At 44.1% G+C, this 18,420-nt stretch overlaps 1 protein-coding gene across 3 annotated transcripts in view; it reads left to right on the plus strand.

The window, feature by feature from the left end:
- The first annotated feature begins 4,267 nt into the window (after positions 1–4,267).
- The window catches only part of MAPK8IP1 (mitogen-activated protein kinase 8 interacting protein 1), a 60,393-nt gene continuing 46,240 nt past the window's right edge, over positions 4,268–18,420 (plus strand). The window contains exon 1 of one of the 3 annotated variants that reach the window (XM_083455691.1): positions 4,268–4,380. Coding sequence is in view for 2 of the 3 variants with exons in the window: in XM_083455689.1 (XP_083311815.1) it covers positions 5,040–5,125 (86 nt within the window). In the remaining variant the exon portion in view is untranslated. Of the gene's footprint in view, positions 4,381–4,515; positions 5,126–6,227; positions 6,254–18,420 lie in introns of those variants that run through there. The other 2 variants (XM_083455689.1, XM_083455688.1) reach the window with 2 other exon arrangements.

Consider the following 18,420-nt stretch of genomic DNA (forward strand, 5'->3'; position numbering starts at 1 on the left):
TATGGTTTAAATATTGGTGGCAAAACGTGCCCAGGAACATTCCTGATGCATTCTCCAAAAAAGTTCAGATTTTGCTTTTAAATAAAAATGCAGGGGAAATAGTTTTGGAAGGCTTAAGACAAAAGCGGTTTGCCTTCCATGAGGCAAAGGTCAATAACAGAAAAACCATGCTAGTAACATAGATCAGTTATTAAAAGTGCCAACGGTGCTTTACCAAATACAAGTGAACAAATCTGCCCAAGGTGTTTACAACCTAAAATATAACACACAGGAAGTGGATTCAGGGACAGAGAAGGATTGTGGTGGTTTGAGTAAACTACTACAAAATGGACGTGTGCTGTAGCCCTGAGGTACAAGAATCAGCTTTCATTTACACTTGTGCAGCTCCTGTAGTGCAAGAAGATTGAAAATCTGCAGAGGTTGGTTCTTAATTAAACTGAATCAAACAGAGCTCTATGTTGTACTATATACAGTTCAGTTCCTGTCCAGGCCCTGTAGTCTCAGCCCAGTTCTCTTCTCCAATATTTACTGTTTTCAGATTTCTCAACAGTAATCACAAATTATTTAAGCAGACTTTAAGTTAAAAAATCAATTTCTTCTCCATGTTATTTATGGATTTTGTTGCATGCTCTAATAATATTTTCCCCAGTATGCTGAAAGAGGTTGAAATTCAAACATGGAAATAATGAATGCCCCTTAAATTCATTCAAACATGCAGATCACTTCCTTAGTTGCCCACAGCCTGCATACTGACTGCTGTTAATATTAATCCTTATAATAAATTCTGGGAGCTATTCAGTTCTATCCAAGACATTGGATTTTTGTCACTTACCTCGGAGGCTGCAAATTGTATTTTCAAAGGATGACGTGCTTGTGCTGGGGATACAGAAGCAACAAGTAGCAACCTGTGAGCATCAAAAAATTGTGCCGCAGTGTTAACTGGCTGCTCAGCTGTGGGTAGAAAGAAAACAATAACACTTGCTGCTGTTAATTAGTCCCTTACCATGGGGTAACAGTTATATCAGCAGTGATATTTAATCTTTCTGGAATTGACTGCAAATGAATAGGTACCGAGTATTGCAAATAAGGCAACGCTACTGAACTTGCACAACTACTATCTCTTCTAGGTCATTCTGAAGTAGCAAATTGATTAGTTATATGCAACACAGCTGCTGCGTGGCAGATGAAAGGGTTTTTGGATGGGTTGTTTTTAAGGGTTTAGCCTGTTTTTTCAAAAATCCATCAGGGTTCAAATAAACAGTCTTGAGAAACTCCTTGGATAAATAGTTCTTACAGAAGAAGACCAGGGTACTTTTTAATCATCTGTAAGATAAGTTGAGCAGAGGATATTGATAAATCAATGCTGAAGGGAAAGCAAAAACACTAGCTGAAATCAAATAAATGCATATATTTTCTGCATGTAGAGCAGAAAATCAGAATGGCTGTGGAAGTTTCAGCTGAAATTAGGCAAGTCCCTTCCTTGATGAACTTCAGGCACATGGCCATGACTTTGCTGTTCTAGCAGGCCTTTCAAAAGAGTGGTTAGTTTTATGATTCCCCCCCAATTTTCTGTCAATTGTTTTAATGTACACTACTTAGAAATATTAATATTTAAGTGGTGTATAAATGGCTTAGATAAAATAACAGAATGAGTATTTAGAGGAGAAAGCAGACGGATGGGGAGAATTATACTGAACCTTATATTCATCGAAGAAGATAAATTTGCTTGTTTTCTCCCTTCTGGGCAGCTATTAAAATTGCCAAAGAGTCCTTCACAGCTAGAACTATTGGCCAACTTACAGAGTGAGTATGAAGCAAGTATGGGGATGCAAAATACTTCACAACCTACACTTGTTATTATATAAACTGGCGGTGGTAGGACAATATCTGTGCTGTCAAGGTCCACATTCCATCAGGAGTAAAGGGTGGGGTGTTGCTTACTAGTGGACCAAAGTCATTGGTGGGTTGGGTCACCCTTCTCTCTCCTTTTTCCTCTCTGCCCACAAGGTTGCCTGGAGAGGACAGGTTGCTCTTGCTAGATATCTGAAGGGATTGACTTCGGTCCTACCACCCTCACCGGTACACTCGGTAGTGCTATGGGAGAGGGCCTTCTTGGTGGCTGCTCCCAGACTATGGAAATCCCTAGAGAAGCTGGACTGGAGTTCTCATATTCCTTCTTTTGGCAAGTGAAGACTTTCTTGTTCCAAGTCTTTTGGGAACTGACTGCTTTTAGTGGAAGAGCTGGTGCTGTGCTGTTCTGTTTCGTCATTATTAGCATGGTTTTAATAGATTCTATATATACATATAGTTTCGATTCAATGTTTAATTGGTTTTTAAATGATTTTTCCCTATGTTTTTAGTGGTTCTTTTATCTGTAAGTTGCCCTGAGGTCCTGCCAGGGAAAAGGGGATAGTAGATAGATAGATAGATAGATAGATAGATATCATTCTGAAGCAAAGTTCTTAACCCGAGGTACTATTTCTGGGTTAGTGGAGTCTGTATCCTGAAGCGTATGTAACCTAAAGTGTATGTAACCCAAGGTACCACTGTAATAATAATAATAATTGCTTGCCAGAGGCAAGCGTTGTGAGATTCTAGGAGTTCCAGGCACATACCCAGGGTTCGTATTTCTTTCACAATGAAGTGCAGCAGAGACTGTGGTGTATTTATGATATATGGTTTATTTACACATATATACAACCTGAATTTACAACAGAGGGATTCACAGCATTAACACTCCAAACAGTCATTGCTTATCCCAGCATTGAATTCAAACAGAAATCAATCACGGCTCTCTCTCTCTGGTTCCCAGATTGCAGCTTTTCTTCCAATGTCTAGCTTCCAGGTCACATAACTTTCAACTCTTGCCTTTGAATATCTAACTACCAGCCGCTTGAGGGAGGGGCCCCCTCATTTGCCATCTAGCACAAAGCCACACCATTTAATGGTCTAGGCCAGAGCTTTCCAAACTGTGTTGCAACACATTAGTGTGTCGGCTGCAATGTGTAGGTGTGTTGTGTGAATGCTGCCTGTGCTCCTCCCAGGGCTGGAAAGGAGTACGTTTAACCTCTGGTTTGCTAGTAAAACACAATTACTGTGTCGCGCAATGATGCCAGTCTAAAAAGTGTGTCACCAACATGAAAAGTTTTGAAAGCTCTGGTCTAGGCTATCGCCTCATCATGAATTTGAATCCTTGCTTATATTTTAACACTTGCTGGATCCAGGGATTAGAACAGTCTTGGCCTATAGCCTACTCCCTGTCCAAACTCCTAACAATATTAATTCAATGAAAGAGAAGGGTCCCACAAAAAACACCTTAACTGTCCAACATTGCCAGCATGTAGTGAAAGCTATACAATTAAGTTGCTAAATGCACCTGTTTGGACCTCAAAATGGACCTCTGCAGATCTTAAGAAAGACAGCCATGTTCATCAGTCTTCCAACTATTTGGGGCCTAAGTCATTTGGGGCTTCAAACACTAACATGAGCACCTTGAATTGAACCTGGAAATGAAATGTCAACCAGTGCAGCTGTTTTAAAATGGGAGTTATAAGAGCTCTAAAGGGGACCCTGGTCAGTAATCCAATAGCTGCATTGTTGATCCACTGACATTTCTAAATGCTCTTCATTGCAACAAATACATGCCCCTTTTCAGTGAAAACTGACCTAATTACTGTGGGCACCTCCAGACTGATGGGCTTTTGCTGCAGGTGTATTCTGTAATTTTTTTGTGGATACAATAATAGCACATTAGAGGTGGATTTATACAGGACCATCCACATCCCATTCTACTTTATTAGCTGTTCCGTGATGCTTCCCCAATGTTACTGCATTATTACCACCTGGAAGTGGCTAAATGGCAACAAAAGTGGGACAAAAAAAACCAACAACACCCAGCAAAACATTTGTGGTATGGAAAGTTATGGGATGTGCACTGATGAGAAGTGAAGCAGTATGTCTGCCCCCAATCTTTTTGCATTGCAGGTGTAAATAGTATTGAAATTGCGATAGTGTATAACCACCCACTCCATTCTGTCATGAGCACCAATAGGAGATCGTCTGGAAGGGCTGCCTGCCTCCTCAAATGAGACCTAAATGCCAGTTGATTTCCTCACATTCCTGCCTGATTGTTCGCGTTTCCGCACGTCTGTCGCCCTCCTGCCCTGTCCGAATTTAGACTGTAAGCTCTGTGGGGGCAGAGACTGGTCTCTGCAATGAACGTACGTGCGCTGGTGGCGCTGTACTTACGGGATTTCCGAGCGAAACTTACAGGCCGCCCTTTACTACAAAGAAAACACCACGCAGTCAAGGGGGGATTCTCTCTGCACACATAAAGCACGCGTACACGAATATGCACGCACAAATCTAGAGCAGCTTCAGGTACAGATCTCCAGGCGCGGCTTCTTCTACGCGCAGCGCGCAACCGCCTCTTTGGCTCGGGCGACTCCGCTCCCGCTCCCACCTGCTTCCCAGCCACTCCCGGAGAGCTCCTCCTCCGGCTTCCCCTCCCTGCAAACCCCACCCCGGAGGCCCGAGGCCCGCCTTTGCGCCGCTTGCTTTTCCTCAGGCGCCTTTTGGCTCTGCCGCCGCGCAGGCCGCCCGCCTGTGCCTGGTGGGGGCGGCTCGCTTCACCTGCTGCTGCTGCTGCAGCTCCCCCTGGCAAGAGGAGGCGGGAAGCGGGTGGTGGTGGGTGGGCTTGGCCGGCCTGCTGCATCCAGCCGTGGGGTGGGGTGGCGACGACATCTGCCTTGCAGCTGCCGCCGCCACAGAGGTGGGAATCTGCTTGGGCTCGGAGGAGCATCAGCGGCAGCGCCTCTTCGCGCTCACGCGCTTCTACCCCCGCCAGCTTCCTCCTGCTGATCCTTCCGCACCTCGCTCACCCCCTTCCCCGCCACCCACCCGCCGCCGTCGCCCTCCTCGCCGGTAAATAATCGCTGTCTGGTTGCCCCGCTGAGCCCTCCCTCCGCCGTGCCTGCCTGCCTGCCTGCCAGCCTCGGCATCCCCCTCCCCCTCGCCTCCCGCCTGCATGGAGAGGGAGAATGGCGGAGAGAGAGAAAGGAGCCACGTCCCCGACCGGATCCTCCCCGTTCTTGGGGCTGCACCTCGCCTCGCCCCCCAATTTCAGGTACCGGAGCTCCCCCCGCCCCCATCTCGACCGCCCTTTGCAATGGGAGATGCTTCGCCGCCAGGGGAGGCTGGGGGGCAATAGGCACTGCTCTACCCTACCCTGCCACCCCACCACCCCTTGCCCACCGCCTGCGTTTCAGTTCAAGGGCCCCTCAACACGGTCCCCCCCCCCGGCCCCGATGGCCCTTTTCCCTCCCCTTCTGTGTGGGGTGGTTGCTAAAGAGCGAGGCTCTCGTCATCCTCAGATGTATCCGCCAGCTACTACATCCTAAGGATCTGGGTAAACAGATCCTTCCTATCCCCAGCACAGAAGGTGAATTGGGTGTGTGGAGCGGGTGTTGAGTAGGTGAGGAAGATAATAGAGAAAATGGGAGATCCTTCCCCAATTACCCCACTTCGTGCCCATCCATAAAGAGGCAGCGGACAGAGATTTGGGGGGGGGGGCGCTTTATTTTTTGCTCCTCAAGACTGTGACATGGCAAGTCATGGACCAGCAGGTGGGTGCCAATAGTGTGTCACCCTCCCGCTGCTCCTTCTTCTGGAACAGGTGGGGTACCTGCCTATGGCTAGCGCATGACTCTTGGAAGGGGGAAAGGGAGGCAAGCTGCCTTTGGAACACCAGCCGCTCACGCAGAAAGGAGGACAAGGTGTTTTTTTTCCTCCTGGGGAAAAGCCTGCTGGCTTCCTCTTTCCACTTCCCTGAATATGATTGATAATTGGATCTGCACAGATTCCTACCTCGGTAAGCTACAGATTGCACCATCTCCCTCTGGCACTGTCTCCTTCCCACAGCATGACACACACGCACTCCCCACAATATACACACAACCCCAACTAAAGCTTCTCACGCTGTTCCCGACCTTCCATTTGCACAAATTTCCCTCACGCTGTTCCACATAAAGCTTCCCTGCTCCTGAAAGATCAATACTTCCTTCCTACGCAAATCTCCTTAGAGAAAAATGTTGTCTTAAATATGGACACCTACAAAACTGCCATTCTCCCACTGTATCAGAACCACCCATCACAGAAGGTTTGGGGAAGATTTGTAGCTGGCTGATGAGAGGGTTTAGGTATCTGCGAGACCATTTTGGGTTTGAATTGTGAGGTGAAATACCATGCCTATAAGGTATGAGCAACAACTGAAAAGGCAGTTGGGGAAACCTTGAACCACCTGTCTATGATTACATAGACTGGTTATGATGCCTCCTTGGCATCTACAACCCTGCTCTTGAAGGTGTTTGGTGCAGCTAGGTAATTGGACAGTTCCTCCATATTTGTTAATACAATTATTTGTATCTGGCTTCGTATTGGTTTTTGGCTTTTTTAAGGATTTCTGGGGCTGGGTTTCATTGCTGTTATGAGCTGGTTTCTAATAATTACATCAGCTGGTTTCTAATAATTAGATCCATTTCCTGATTGGTATGCATTGCAGAGTGAAATGCTTTCTGACCTGGAAGGGAAGCCAAAATCTGTGATAAATTCTTCATGTTGCAAGATTTCATAGTGTCTTTTGATATGAACTGCTTGCGAGGAAATGTTTGATCAGGGGCTCATAATGGAGGGAAATGAACTCTGATGTAACTGTTTTACGAGATGTTTTGGACACTGTGAAGGTCAGGTTTTCTGTGTTACTTACACATCCTGTTTTGTGCATAACTTTTGTGTGTCTGTTTTATTGAAATGTTAGAGCTAGAAGGCGCCAGAAAAATTATAATGTTGTCCTTGGGACAGGATTCTTCATGTATAAACCACCCCCTCTCTTGCTGTAAACAGCAAGAGGTAAGCAAGCTTCCTTCAAATTAAAATCATGCATCTGGCAGTAATGATGCTAGTGGATGAAGTATGTAACAGCATAGGGATTTCATATTTCTTATTTATTACTTTGAGGTTTCCAAAGACAAGTATTTAAGGACAGCTTTTTACAAGTGGTCATAAACTTTGACTTACGTATAGCTTTCCAAATGAAAAAAAAAAGAGGATGCTTTTGCATTCTAGTTCAGATCCAGTACTGGCAGAGCAACATCCCCTGCCCCACAGGGTAGCCAATCCGTGTGTGTCACTTAAAAAATATAGAGGGGGAGGCATCTAGATCTGTATAGGAAAGAGACCATCTTGAACACAATTTAGAGAAACAAAATGAGGAGGGAAAGGTCACAAATTGCCATAATGTCTTCACCGGGCTGAGCCTCAGACCTTTCATCAAGAACTAAACAGCAGCCCTGCTTGGATGAAGCCAAAGGTCCATCTAGTCTGGTGCCATAACTCTAAAAGTAGCCAGTCATATATTTCTGGATTGACGAAGTCCTTATTTATATCTGTTGTGAAACGGATCAATTCCATTGTGTTGTCCTGAGTTCTGGTATTACATGAAAGGAAAAGAAAAAAACCCATATACTGTATATCCCTTTCTTCACACCTCTCAGAACTTTATAAAGGTCACTCATGCCTTGCCCACCCCACAAGGTGTGTGTGTGACAGTTAAAAAGCCTAAATTAATTTTAGCCTTTCCCCATAGGTGAAGAAGCTCCAGGTCTTAAGTAGTAGCCACACTGATTTTTTTTAAAAGATTTTGTGCTACTGACCTTTGAATTATCCATCATTTTCTGAATTAGCCTGAACTGACAGTTTGTCTTTTTTAAAAATACTGTTGAATATTATTTTTCAATGAGTTATTCGGCATGAATGGCCCCATCTCCTCTTGGAAAGGCATAATCTGTTCAAATCCCCTCATTGCTTTTACCACAGTGTGCATCACTTTGTACTTCCTCACACTGCATCTTACTTGCCATCTTACTGCCCAGTCATCCAGTTTGGAGAGATTTATTTGGGGCTACTTGAAGTCTGCTTGGATTTGCATCATCCCAAATAATTTTGTGTTTATCTGCAAACGTGACTGCCTTGATGCTCGCTCTGTCCTCTGCTCGTTTATAAATGAATTAAATAGCATTACAGCTCTTGAGGTAACCCCACCTCTTAATTCCCTCTATTTTTAAAGGCTACCTGAGTGTTCCTGTATTCAGCAAAGTCCAGATTTTTAAAAAAGATGATCCAAGCATATTTAAGCACCTTGAAGCTCCATTGACTTCTGTGGGACAGTTCAGCGTGTGCTCTAATTTCCACAGTTAAAATCAATGGAACTTCACAAAGTGCTTAACTGTGTAGCTCAGCACTGCCCAGTAGTGAGCAAAATGGCAGATCCCTCGGAAACCTGCTATGAAAAGATTTGCAAAGCACTTTGAAGGCAAAGCTGCTTGCATCTGTTCTGAACTTGAGGGCACAACTGCTGCAGGTCATTCTGAAGCACCCAGAGCACTTTGGAGATGGGTTGGCTGGGATCAGTTTCAGTTGTTGCAGCATGAGGGTGTGGACAGGACTTGCAGGGGTCTGGCCAACCACATGCCCTCTTGAGCCTTGTTTGCCATGTCTTACAAGATGGATGGTCCAGCAGGTTGTTAATACCTTGCTCTGAGGGGCTGTAATGCTCGCTGCCCTGAAGGAGGTGACCTGGCCCGTAAGACGCCCTCCCAGGACCTAGAGGTTTTGAACAACTACTACCCTGTCACTGATGTCCCCTTCTTTGGCAAGGTGATGAAAGTGATGGTGGTGGCTGGCCAGCTTCAAATGTGCCTAAACTACAAGAAAGAAGATTCCACCTAAACATTAGGAAGAACTTCCTGACAGTAAGAGCTGTTCGACAGTGGAATTTGCTGCCAAGGAGTGTGGTGGAGTCTCCTTCTTTGGAGGTCTTCAAGCAGAGGTTTGACAACCATATGTCAGGAGTGCTCTGATGGTGTTTCCTGCTTGGCAGGGGGTTGGACTCGATGGCCCTTGTGGTCTATTCCAACTCTACGATTCTATGATTCTATTCTATGATTTTCTAGACCTACTTCAATCAAGCTTCTAGCCTGGCTTTGGCACTGAAATCGCTTGGACCACCCTAATTGATGACTTACATTGGGAAAACGTAAGTCATTTTGCAGCCCTGTTGCAAAATGTAAATCAGGAATGCAGCCCTGTTGATCTTCCTTTATCTTTCAGCAGCTTTCAATATCATTGACTACCACAATATCATCCTGGAGGGGTTCTGCAGTTTAGAAGCTGCGGGCATCGTTTTATGGCTGTTCCAGTGCTACTTGCAGAATTGCAACCAGAGAGTAGCATTAGGAGGCTTCTGCTTGGCCCCTTTGCTTTGGGGCTGTAGGGATCTGCAGGGCTCCATATGAAGCCACTGGGAGAAGCCTTCCAGGGATCTGGACTATAGAGTCATCAGTATGTGATTGACACCCAACTCCATCATGTGAATCAGGAGAGGATTTCAGTTGCTGGAGGCAGTAATGAGCTTGACCAATGAACTTTGGCAAAAGAAATGCAAGCAGGCAAACAGGTTATATATTACATATGAATGAATAAATTCCAGGGGCACATTGTAGAAAATATAAAGACCAACAATAACAAAATTAGAAACAGGAAACTGGACAGGGATGCGGTTGGACCTTTGAATGACGTAGTCACAGGTGTGCTATAAGAATAAAAGAACATTTCAAGCTGAATTAATTCTTTGAATCCATTAACACAGCTGAAGATTCAGGGCAGGTTATTGCGCATGAAATAACTTTCTCAGGAGGTGATTCTGGGGAACTGGGGATAAGAGATGAAGTTTGAGACATCATTGACAAATTTAGAAAGAATAAATAAATCACCAGGTCCAGATGACATCCGCCTGAGGGTTTTTGAAGAACTCAAATGTAAAACTGTTGATATTGTAATAAAAATATGTAACCTGCTAGAAAAGGCTCAGAATAGGACAACCAGATGATCAAGAGGCTGGAGCAATTCCCCTATGAGGGAAGGTTATGTTTTCCTTTACTCATTTAGGAAAAAATGATAGAGGTGTATAAAATTATGCATGGTGTATAGAAAGCGGCAGAGAATTTTTATTTCCTACCTCATAATGCTAGAGCATGAGTCATCCAATGAAGCTGAACATTGGAAGATTTGGGTGAGGCAATGTGCATAGTTAAACTTTGGTCTTCTCATTGTTGAAAAAGATGTTGGACTAGATGGGTCTTTGATTTGATGTATCAAGTCTCTTATGTTGTTATGAGTTGTACTCTCGCAGAAGGCTCATCAGGGCCAGCCCACGCTTGAGGCAAGGTGAGGCAGTTGCCTCCAATGAATGTGTTGCTCGCTGCTGCTGCATGATCCTTGGAGGCTGGATCTGCCACCTCCTGGACAGTTCTGCCTCCCAGTGCCACCTCTACAGCAGCCTCTTGATAGGACCCCTTGATAGGAAATAGTGTGGGCTGTCTTCTGGGGTCTCTTGGGTTCTGCACCCACCTGGGTGATTCAGAGAGGGCCCCTTCCATCCTCCTATGGTGGAGGAGGTGCCATTTTGTGGGCCGCATCACATGCCAAAATGTCTTGGGCCAGTCCTGAAGTTCATACCTGTTTGCTCTCCTAAGCAGGTTGGGTCTGCAACAAAATATTGCATCATGGGGTGCTCCCATCCATTATATTCCCCCCTCCCCCAGTCATTCAGCATTTTGTTGCTGCTGAGCACACTCAGTTCTCATTCAACTGTTTTGGGTTTTCTTCTTAGAGTTCATTTTAAAAGAGATTTTTTGTACTTCTGCAAACCCCTGGTTTCCCCAGGTCTGCTGTTTTCTCCCTCCTGTGTATAGATAGTGCTTTTTTGGCTTTGTAAGCAGTGGCACTCACACCTGCAGATTCCACTTAGCTATTGATTTGTTCTTTGGAAATGTGTCCTAATTTAATTTTAACGCCATCTAAGCCGGTAGCCAACTTGGCATCCTGCAGCAGTGAATTCCATAAGTTAGGCCTCTGTTGCATGAAGCAGTACTTTTCTGTCTGGAGCGTACAACTAATGAATTTAATTGGGTGAGACAGGGTTCTAGTATTATCAGTAAAGGAGTTTTTTTTAAAAAAATCCTCTTCCACACTGTAAAGTTTTATATCCTTCTAACACATCCCTGCTTAGTAATTTCTTTTCTAATTTAAATTATGATAAGGAAGTGTATTTTCCCAGTGTCAAAATATTGGTATTTGAGTGCCAGGGGAAAGTGCAGCTTTCCTGAAAAAGGAATATTGCTTTTGAGGAAAGACATCTGAATGTCTTGGCCATTTATCTATCATGATACGGTGAGTTCCAAAGATCAGTGGTGAATGTTGAAATTATTTATTTTCAACTTGATGCTTATTAATATCATTAGGTATTTTCTACTTCTGGAATGGACCAAGATAATAAGCATCATATAAGTCTGCTATTCTCATATACAGCTTTAGGTCCTTTGTGTTCTGGTGGGCCTAGTCATCAGCCACCGTGATTAGGAAAGCTTGCCAGAGAATGGACAGGGTTATTCTCACACTTGAGACTTAAATTTGGCATTCTTTAAATCTACTCCTAATGCAGTTGTAAAACCATCATTGGCTAGAATATGTTCTCCAGTTTTTCTTTGCTCCTACATTAACAACAAATTTGGTCTTACATTAACAGCATTCTCACAGTACAGCTGAGATTCACATGTACTTTGTGGTGTCAGGTAGAAAGATACTAGTTCTCTGGTTATATAATATACAGTGGTACCTTTGTTCTCAAACTTAATCCGTTCCAGAAATCCGTTCCAAAACAAAAGCATTCCACAACCAAGGCATGCTTTCCCATGGAAAGTAATGCAAAATGGATTAATTTGTTCCAGACTTTTAAAAACAACCCCTAAAACAGCAATTTAACATGAATTTTACTATCTAACGAGACCATTGATCCATAAAATGAAAGCAATAAACAATGTACTTGCAGTCACACAGTCAATAAATCAGTAGCTGAACTGGGTTCTACACAGTGAAAAAAACATAACAAAAAAGCCGCAAAAACAAAACAACAAAATAAATAGCAAAAACAGACAGACCTCAGCATAACACCCAAAACAGAAGTGTGGCACTCAAAATGGAAGTGTAACACTCAAATCGGAAGCGTAATACTCAAAGCGGAGCATGTTCGGATTCCGAAAAAAGTTCATAAACCGGAACACTTACTTCCGGGTTTACATTGTTGGGTTCCAAGTTGTTTGAGTACCAAGACATTTGAGAACCAAGATGTTTGAGAACCAAGGTACTACTGTATGTCTTTAATTATGAGAAAGGGCACAATACTAAGGCTAGATCTACCAGGATGTGTGGTGTTAGGATCCAGCAGAGATCCGGCTCAACTTTGTTACACCAGTGAAAGTACCCAGCACTGACTCAGCTGGCCGATGTCACATCCTGACTCACTTGGGACCCAGCAGGGGGACTTAGCTTGGATCCTAAGCCAGTTCAGCATAGTCATGTGACCTGGAAACATGGTGTAAGTTAAGCTAACAGAAAGGTGGTGTCACCCAATTTTACAGGCTGGCTTTTTGTCTGCCAGGCTTTGTCCAGCTCAGCCAACAGCAGAAGTCCTCCTGAACGGAGTTTGGATCTGGCGTACTTTATGCCAGTTTAATTTAAGAAAGCATAATATATGCTGGCTTCCCATACTTAACAATTGCTCCCTAATTAGCTAGCCCAAGGTCCATCATTCCCAGTGGGCATTCTGTTCTCGTGCTCTTAAAAATAATATTCAAAGAATGGCTTCATTTCTACAAGATCCTTATAAGGAGCATTGAGAAAGTAAAGTACCAGTTACATACCAGTGGCTGGAAACCTTAGGAGGGACGAGTGATGTTTTGCTTCCCATAGGTACCTGGTTGACTGCTGTTATGAATAGGATGCTGGACTAGATAGGCAGATGATCCAGCAGGCTGTTTTTGTGTTCTTTTGGGAGTCCCCCAAGGGCCAGCTAGAGGCCAGCTGAGGCAGGGACCAGCAAACTTTTTCAGTAAGGGGCTGGTCCACTGTCCCTCAGACCTTGTGGGGGGCCAGACTGTATTTTGAAAAATAATAATAATGAATGAATTCCTATAACCCAGAGATGCATTTTAAATAAAAGCACACATTCTACTCATGTAAAAACATGCTCATTCCCGGACCATCCGCGGGCCAGATTTAGAAGGCGATTGGGCCGGATCCGGCCCCCAGGCCTTAGTTTGCCTACCCATGCCCTGGGGCTACCATTCCCCACCCCTGCTCCAAAGTCTCATTTTTAAGGTCTGGCTTCATATGGATGCTTGCAGCTCTGTAGTTGTTCCTTTGAACAACTGTGTAAGGTAAAAACAATCTGTTTCAATCTATCAGCGTTTTCTAAATGCCTTCAAGTTTTTAGGCTTTGTCATGAACATCAATAAGGTGTTTTCTAGCTCTAAAATTGTTTGCTGGATTTGTTGAAGATTATTTCAGTGTGGCTGAATTATGTTTTTAAAAACCTACTAGCCAAGCAATTATAGCTGGACCAGAAAATACAAATACTGGAGAAGTGGTTCAGTTAACAAAACTGGCTAACTCAAGACTAGTAGCAGAGATCACCCTGGTCCCATGATAGTCTGGCTATGAATTGTTGTCCTAGATACAGCATTTGTCTCCTGGGCTGCTTGTGTGTTAATGTAAACAGCAGCATCTAAAAATGGAAGAACGACTATCAGGCCCAGGTCTGTCAATGTAGAGCTCCATTCAGACTTAATGATCCAGATAATAATAGATTTTGCTAGAACCGGGACTCAACAGTTAACAGGAAGAATTCAGGAGACTCTCTAAGACAGGTGTAGGCAACCTAAGGCCCGTGGGCCGGATGGGGCTCAATCGCCTTCTCATTCCGGCCTGCAGATCGTCCGGGAATCAGCGTATTTTTACATGAGTAGAATGTGTCCTTTTATTTTAAATGCATCTCTGGGTTATTTGTGGGACATAGGAATTCACCCCCCGCAAAAAAAATATAGTCCAGCCCCCCACATGGTCTGAGGGACGGTGGACTGGCCTACGGCTGAAAAAGGTTGCTGACCCCTGCTCTAAGATCTAGGTCAAATAGAAATAAGTTCCATTCGCCGAAATATGGGAATGCTCAGATCTGAGGATTAAGAGAAACTTTGCAGGCTGTGAGAGGGCATTCAAAGATTGCTCCTTAAACAAAAGCAATTGATTGCCTTGTGACACTCTAAAGACTTAACAATGTTATTGTGGCACAGGCGGTTGCTGGCCAGCAGAGGTGGAGCTACCTGCCCTGGCACCCGTAGCGTCTGGAGGGGTGCCGCTAGCCGCCCACGGCAGCATCTTCCCTAGTGGTCCGCTGCCCGCACAGCGAGCGTCCGGGGGGCACCGCCTGCACAGTGAGAATGGGTATGTGTGTGGCACGACGATGTCACTTGGCCTCACGGCTGGCACCCGGTGCGCACCGCACCCGCCTTCCTCTGCCAGTGCTGGCCAGAACATACATCTGATGAGGCAGGTTTGCCTACAAAAGCTCATGCTGCTAATTATTTAATCTCTCGGGTGCCCCAAGACTTCTACAGTGTTTCTCAAACTTGGGTCTCCAGCTGTTGTTGGACTACAACTCCCATCATCCCTGACCACTGGTCCTGCTAGCTAGGAATGATGGGAGTTGTAATCCAACAGCAGCTGGAGACCCAGGTTTGAGAAACACTGCCCTTGGGTTTGTTGCAACAGGGTTAGCATGCTGCTTAAATGTTTTCCATTTTTTGAAAGACGTGCAAATCTGAAATATCTCAAAATTGTGCCACTGAGGGATTCAGCCCCATTAGCCAACTATCCTTATATACTGAGCTGCACTTCAGCATCTGTGAGCAAAAGAGGCTGCCCTTTTCTCAGGGTTTCTGTTGTTCTAGGCTGTAAAGCAAGCAGAAAATGCTGTCAGCCCTTTTTACAATGACCTAGTTTCAGTTCACTCCGTGCTCCCATCACAAGGTGAAGCCTGAGCCACTGTGCTTTGATGTTAAGTGGCATCTAAGCAGAGGTGACACATGTGCAATGGTGCAAGTCTGATCTGACCAGGACTTGGAGAACAAAAAGTTGTTTGGGTACAGGATGGAGTTTGCCTTTCTTGAAGGTGAATTTTCCTCCTTGCTGCTTTTTTGTTCATGGGGCACTGCATTTCTCTACTGACCTTTGAAGACTTCGTGGCCCATAATGATTTGATGACTGGCTGAAAAATGAAACAGTCCTTCATCTAACGCATGCACCTCCTTCTTTTCTGTGGGGACTTCACCCAGAGCCCACTGAGTGGGGAGTCAATTCCTTTCAGTCTACAAACCATTGTTCAGCATTTGTACTCTTGACTACAAGGGGTCCCACAGTATGGCTTCCTGCATCTGATTCATGGTTATCATAGCCCTTGGAACGTGCACCAGCTCAACCAGCCTTCCTTAGGTTGTAAAGAATCCTGAAATGAGAAAGGAAAGTCTTTGCTTTGTGCCGAAAAATGGTAAAAGCAGGCCCCAGGCAGGCTTCCTTGGATAAAGTGTTAGTCTTTGGCACAAGTTGAATCTTTGGCCCTGTCCTGTCTTATCTTAGTGCTGCTCTAAATAACTTATCTCCAGATAAGCAGCAGAGCATGTGTGACTTGGAACCTGATAAGAGACACAACCATGCCTCATTTCCTTCGCAATTAATCTCTGCAGTTGACTGCTGTCAGAAGTTCAGACAAATATTATTTTAAAACATAAAATATGGCAATACAGTAGGCCTGCATGGCATCACATGATGCAGGCTAGAACTTTTGCCAGCTTGCATAGTTCTTGTCTCATTATGTATATTTAAACAGAGTTTTGTATTCAACTGGCTGTCCTGGATTAAAACTGCGTCTCCTGGTGGGTGCAGTTCTCTGATACTACCTGTCACATAGGAAGTTGCCTCCTGCTAGGTGAGATTATTTGTCCACCTAACCCATTTTTACTACTCTGACTAGCAGTAACTTTCGGGTATCATTAGATATGTTTCCTGACATCTGTTAGCTTAATGATCCTTTTAACTGAAGATGTCTGGGATTGAATCTGGTACCTTCTACATGCAGAGCACATGCAGGTCCATGCCCTGAGTTGATATATGATGCAACACCGGAAATGAACTGGAAAGGTCCAGAAAACAAGAGAGGATCGATCAGGTGGCTTGAGAACCTGTCTCTTTCCTGTAGTTGGACATTAATGTCTAGGCAGCCATTCCTTATTCTTTTATAGTTATCTTGAGAAATCTTGGAAATACCATGATTCTGAATCCAAATAGGAATGTAGGACATCTAACAAATCCCAGAAGAGCTCATGTACTGTACTATACACAATTCAAAACCTTTTTTTCAGCCTTGCCCCTAGTTTGGGGCACAGTCACATTAACAATATCCCAAATCTATCTTTGCAGCACGTCTCTATTCTTGCAATGCTTCCACTTTCATTTCTGGAAGAGAGCCAGTAAAACCTTTCTCTCCTCTCGTCCCTCCCCAGCAATATGTATCCTGCTAATATAGATATGCAGGAAGGAGAAAGGGAATTATATACATCTCGGTGCAATTAACACCCCTGCAGCTAGGCAAATGAACAGAGGTCAGGAATTCTGGAAGGTTTAATGCAATGAAACCAGTACAGCATAAATACTGTTTTTAAGCATCTGAATTTGTCATCCTCCTTTGGTGGACAAGGAGCTGGAGATGGGGCATTGAATGGGATAGTTCAGTGCTAAGGAGAACTTTCTCAGAAAAGAGACTTGACTGGAGGGACCTGCCTGCATATTGTGTGTCTGCCTGGTTTATGAAAGCATTTTTATCCAGTTCCACAAATACAAGCAAGAAGCTAAAACTCAAGATTCCTCTTGCTTGCCTGAAATGCAGGAATAGATCTCAAAATCTTAAAGGGTCAGCACAACCCATGAGGGGTTGTGTCCTGAGAACTACAGTCATACCTCGGGTTGAAGTAGCTTCAGGTTAAGCATTTTCTGGTTGCGCTCCGCGGTGACCCGGGAGTAACGGAGTGCGTTACTTCCGGGTTTCGCCACTCACGTATGCGTAGATGCTCAAATAGAGGTCACACGCATGCGCAGAAGCGGTGAAACGCAACCCGCAGATGCATGTTACGTTCTACTCAGGATGCAAATGGGGCTCCAGAATGGATCCCGTTCGCATCCAGAGGTACCACTGTACAAACATTGGAGCAATTTGTATCAGACCATAGTCTGAAATGAAACTGAAATCAAAATGTCAGCTCTTTGGGACAATTTGTGTTCAGTGAGCACACCTACCTACTTCTGCCTAGGAGGTCTCATAAGCATGGTCACATGAGAAGCCACTAGGTTTCACTTTGCACCAGGTGCTACTATTCCCAAAAGGATTTGAATTCAGAACTCCTGAAACAAAAATAGGAACAAAATACCAAGTGATAATGTGCACATGTGAATGAGCTGTTACAGATCTAATGCCAAAAGTCAGAGCTCCTATATCAACTGGCATCACCTCAGTTAAAACACTTTTCATCGGAGGCCATTCACCTGCGAATCACTGAGTGATGAAGTCATTTACTAATGAGATATTGAGCGGTCAACATGCTTGAACAGCCTCTATTCTCTCATACTCTTAACTCGGGAAGATATGCTGATCAAGCACCTTCTTCAGTGAGGAATGTGTGAACTACTTTTAAATGCATCAAAATGGCTAATAGAGTAAAAAGGTGGAATAGATCAAGGAGAAAGTAAAACAACTATGAATGGCTATAAGCTGTCCATCAGATTCAGTAGAGCAATCAGAAAAGCAAGATTTCTAACAACTTAAACTAGATTCTGGAATATGTGCTATGCATCGTGTGTTGCAGCAATTAATGTGTTTTAAAGCAGAGCAGGTAAGATTCATGGATATATATGTAATAGCAGAAATTCAAGGCTGTAGGGGCAGGGTACAGTAAAGACCCTGCAGGTTAGAAGCACGTTGGACTACAACCACAGAGAAGACAGAAATGGTCTGCTTTGCTTATTATAGAGGTTGGCCAAATAACTGGGGGACTTAGGTTGTTGAGGTGTTCAATAAGTTCGCCTGCTGAGTGAGGTGTGACAAGATAGTTCTGATTGACCCATGTGAGGACAGGATGCTGGACTAGATGGAACATGGGCCTAATCCAGGAGTTTTTATGTACTAGGAGAGGGCCTTTTCAGTCATGGCACCCTGTTTGTACAATGCTATTCCCAAGATGCATTCTTTGTACCTGCTTTGCGGTGTCCTCAGTGCCTTTTTATTCTGCAAGCTTTAATTTATTTATTTTTTTAAACTTTCAGTAATTTAAAATTATTTGTGTTTTTTAGATATGTTCCGAAATATTAAAGGACTGTTTCAATATCATTTGTGCTGTTGGGAGCCCTGCTGTTTTGGTTTTA

The sequence above is a fragment of the Podarcis tiliguerta genome (genome assembly GCF_965153285.1).
Source record: "Podarcis tiliguerta genome assembly, chromosome: 1".
Lineage (NCBI taxonomy): Eukaryota > Metazoa > Chordata > Lepidosauria > Squamata > Lacertidae > Podarcis > Podarcis tiliguerta.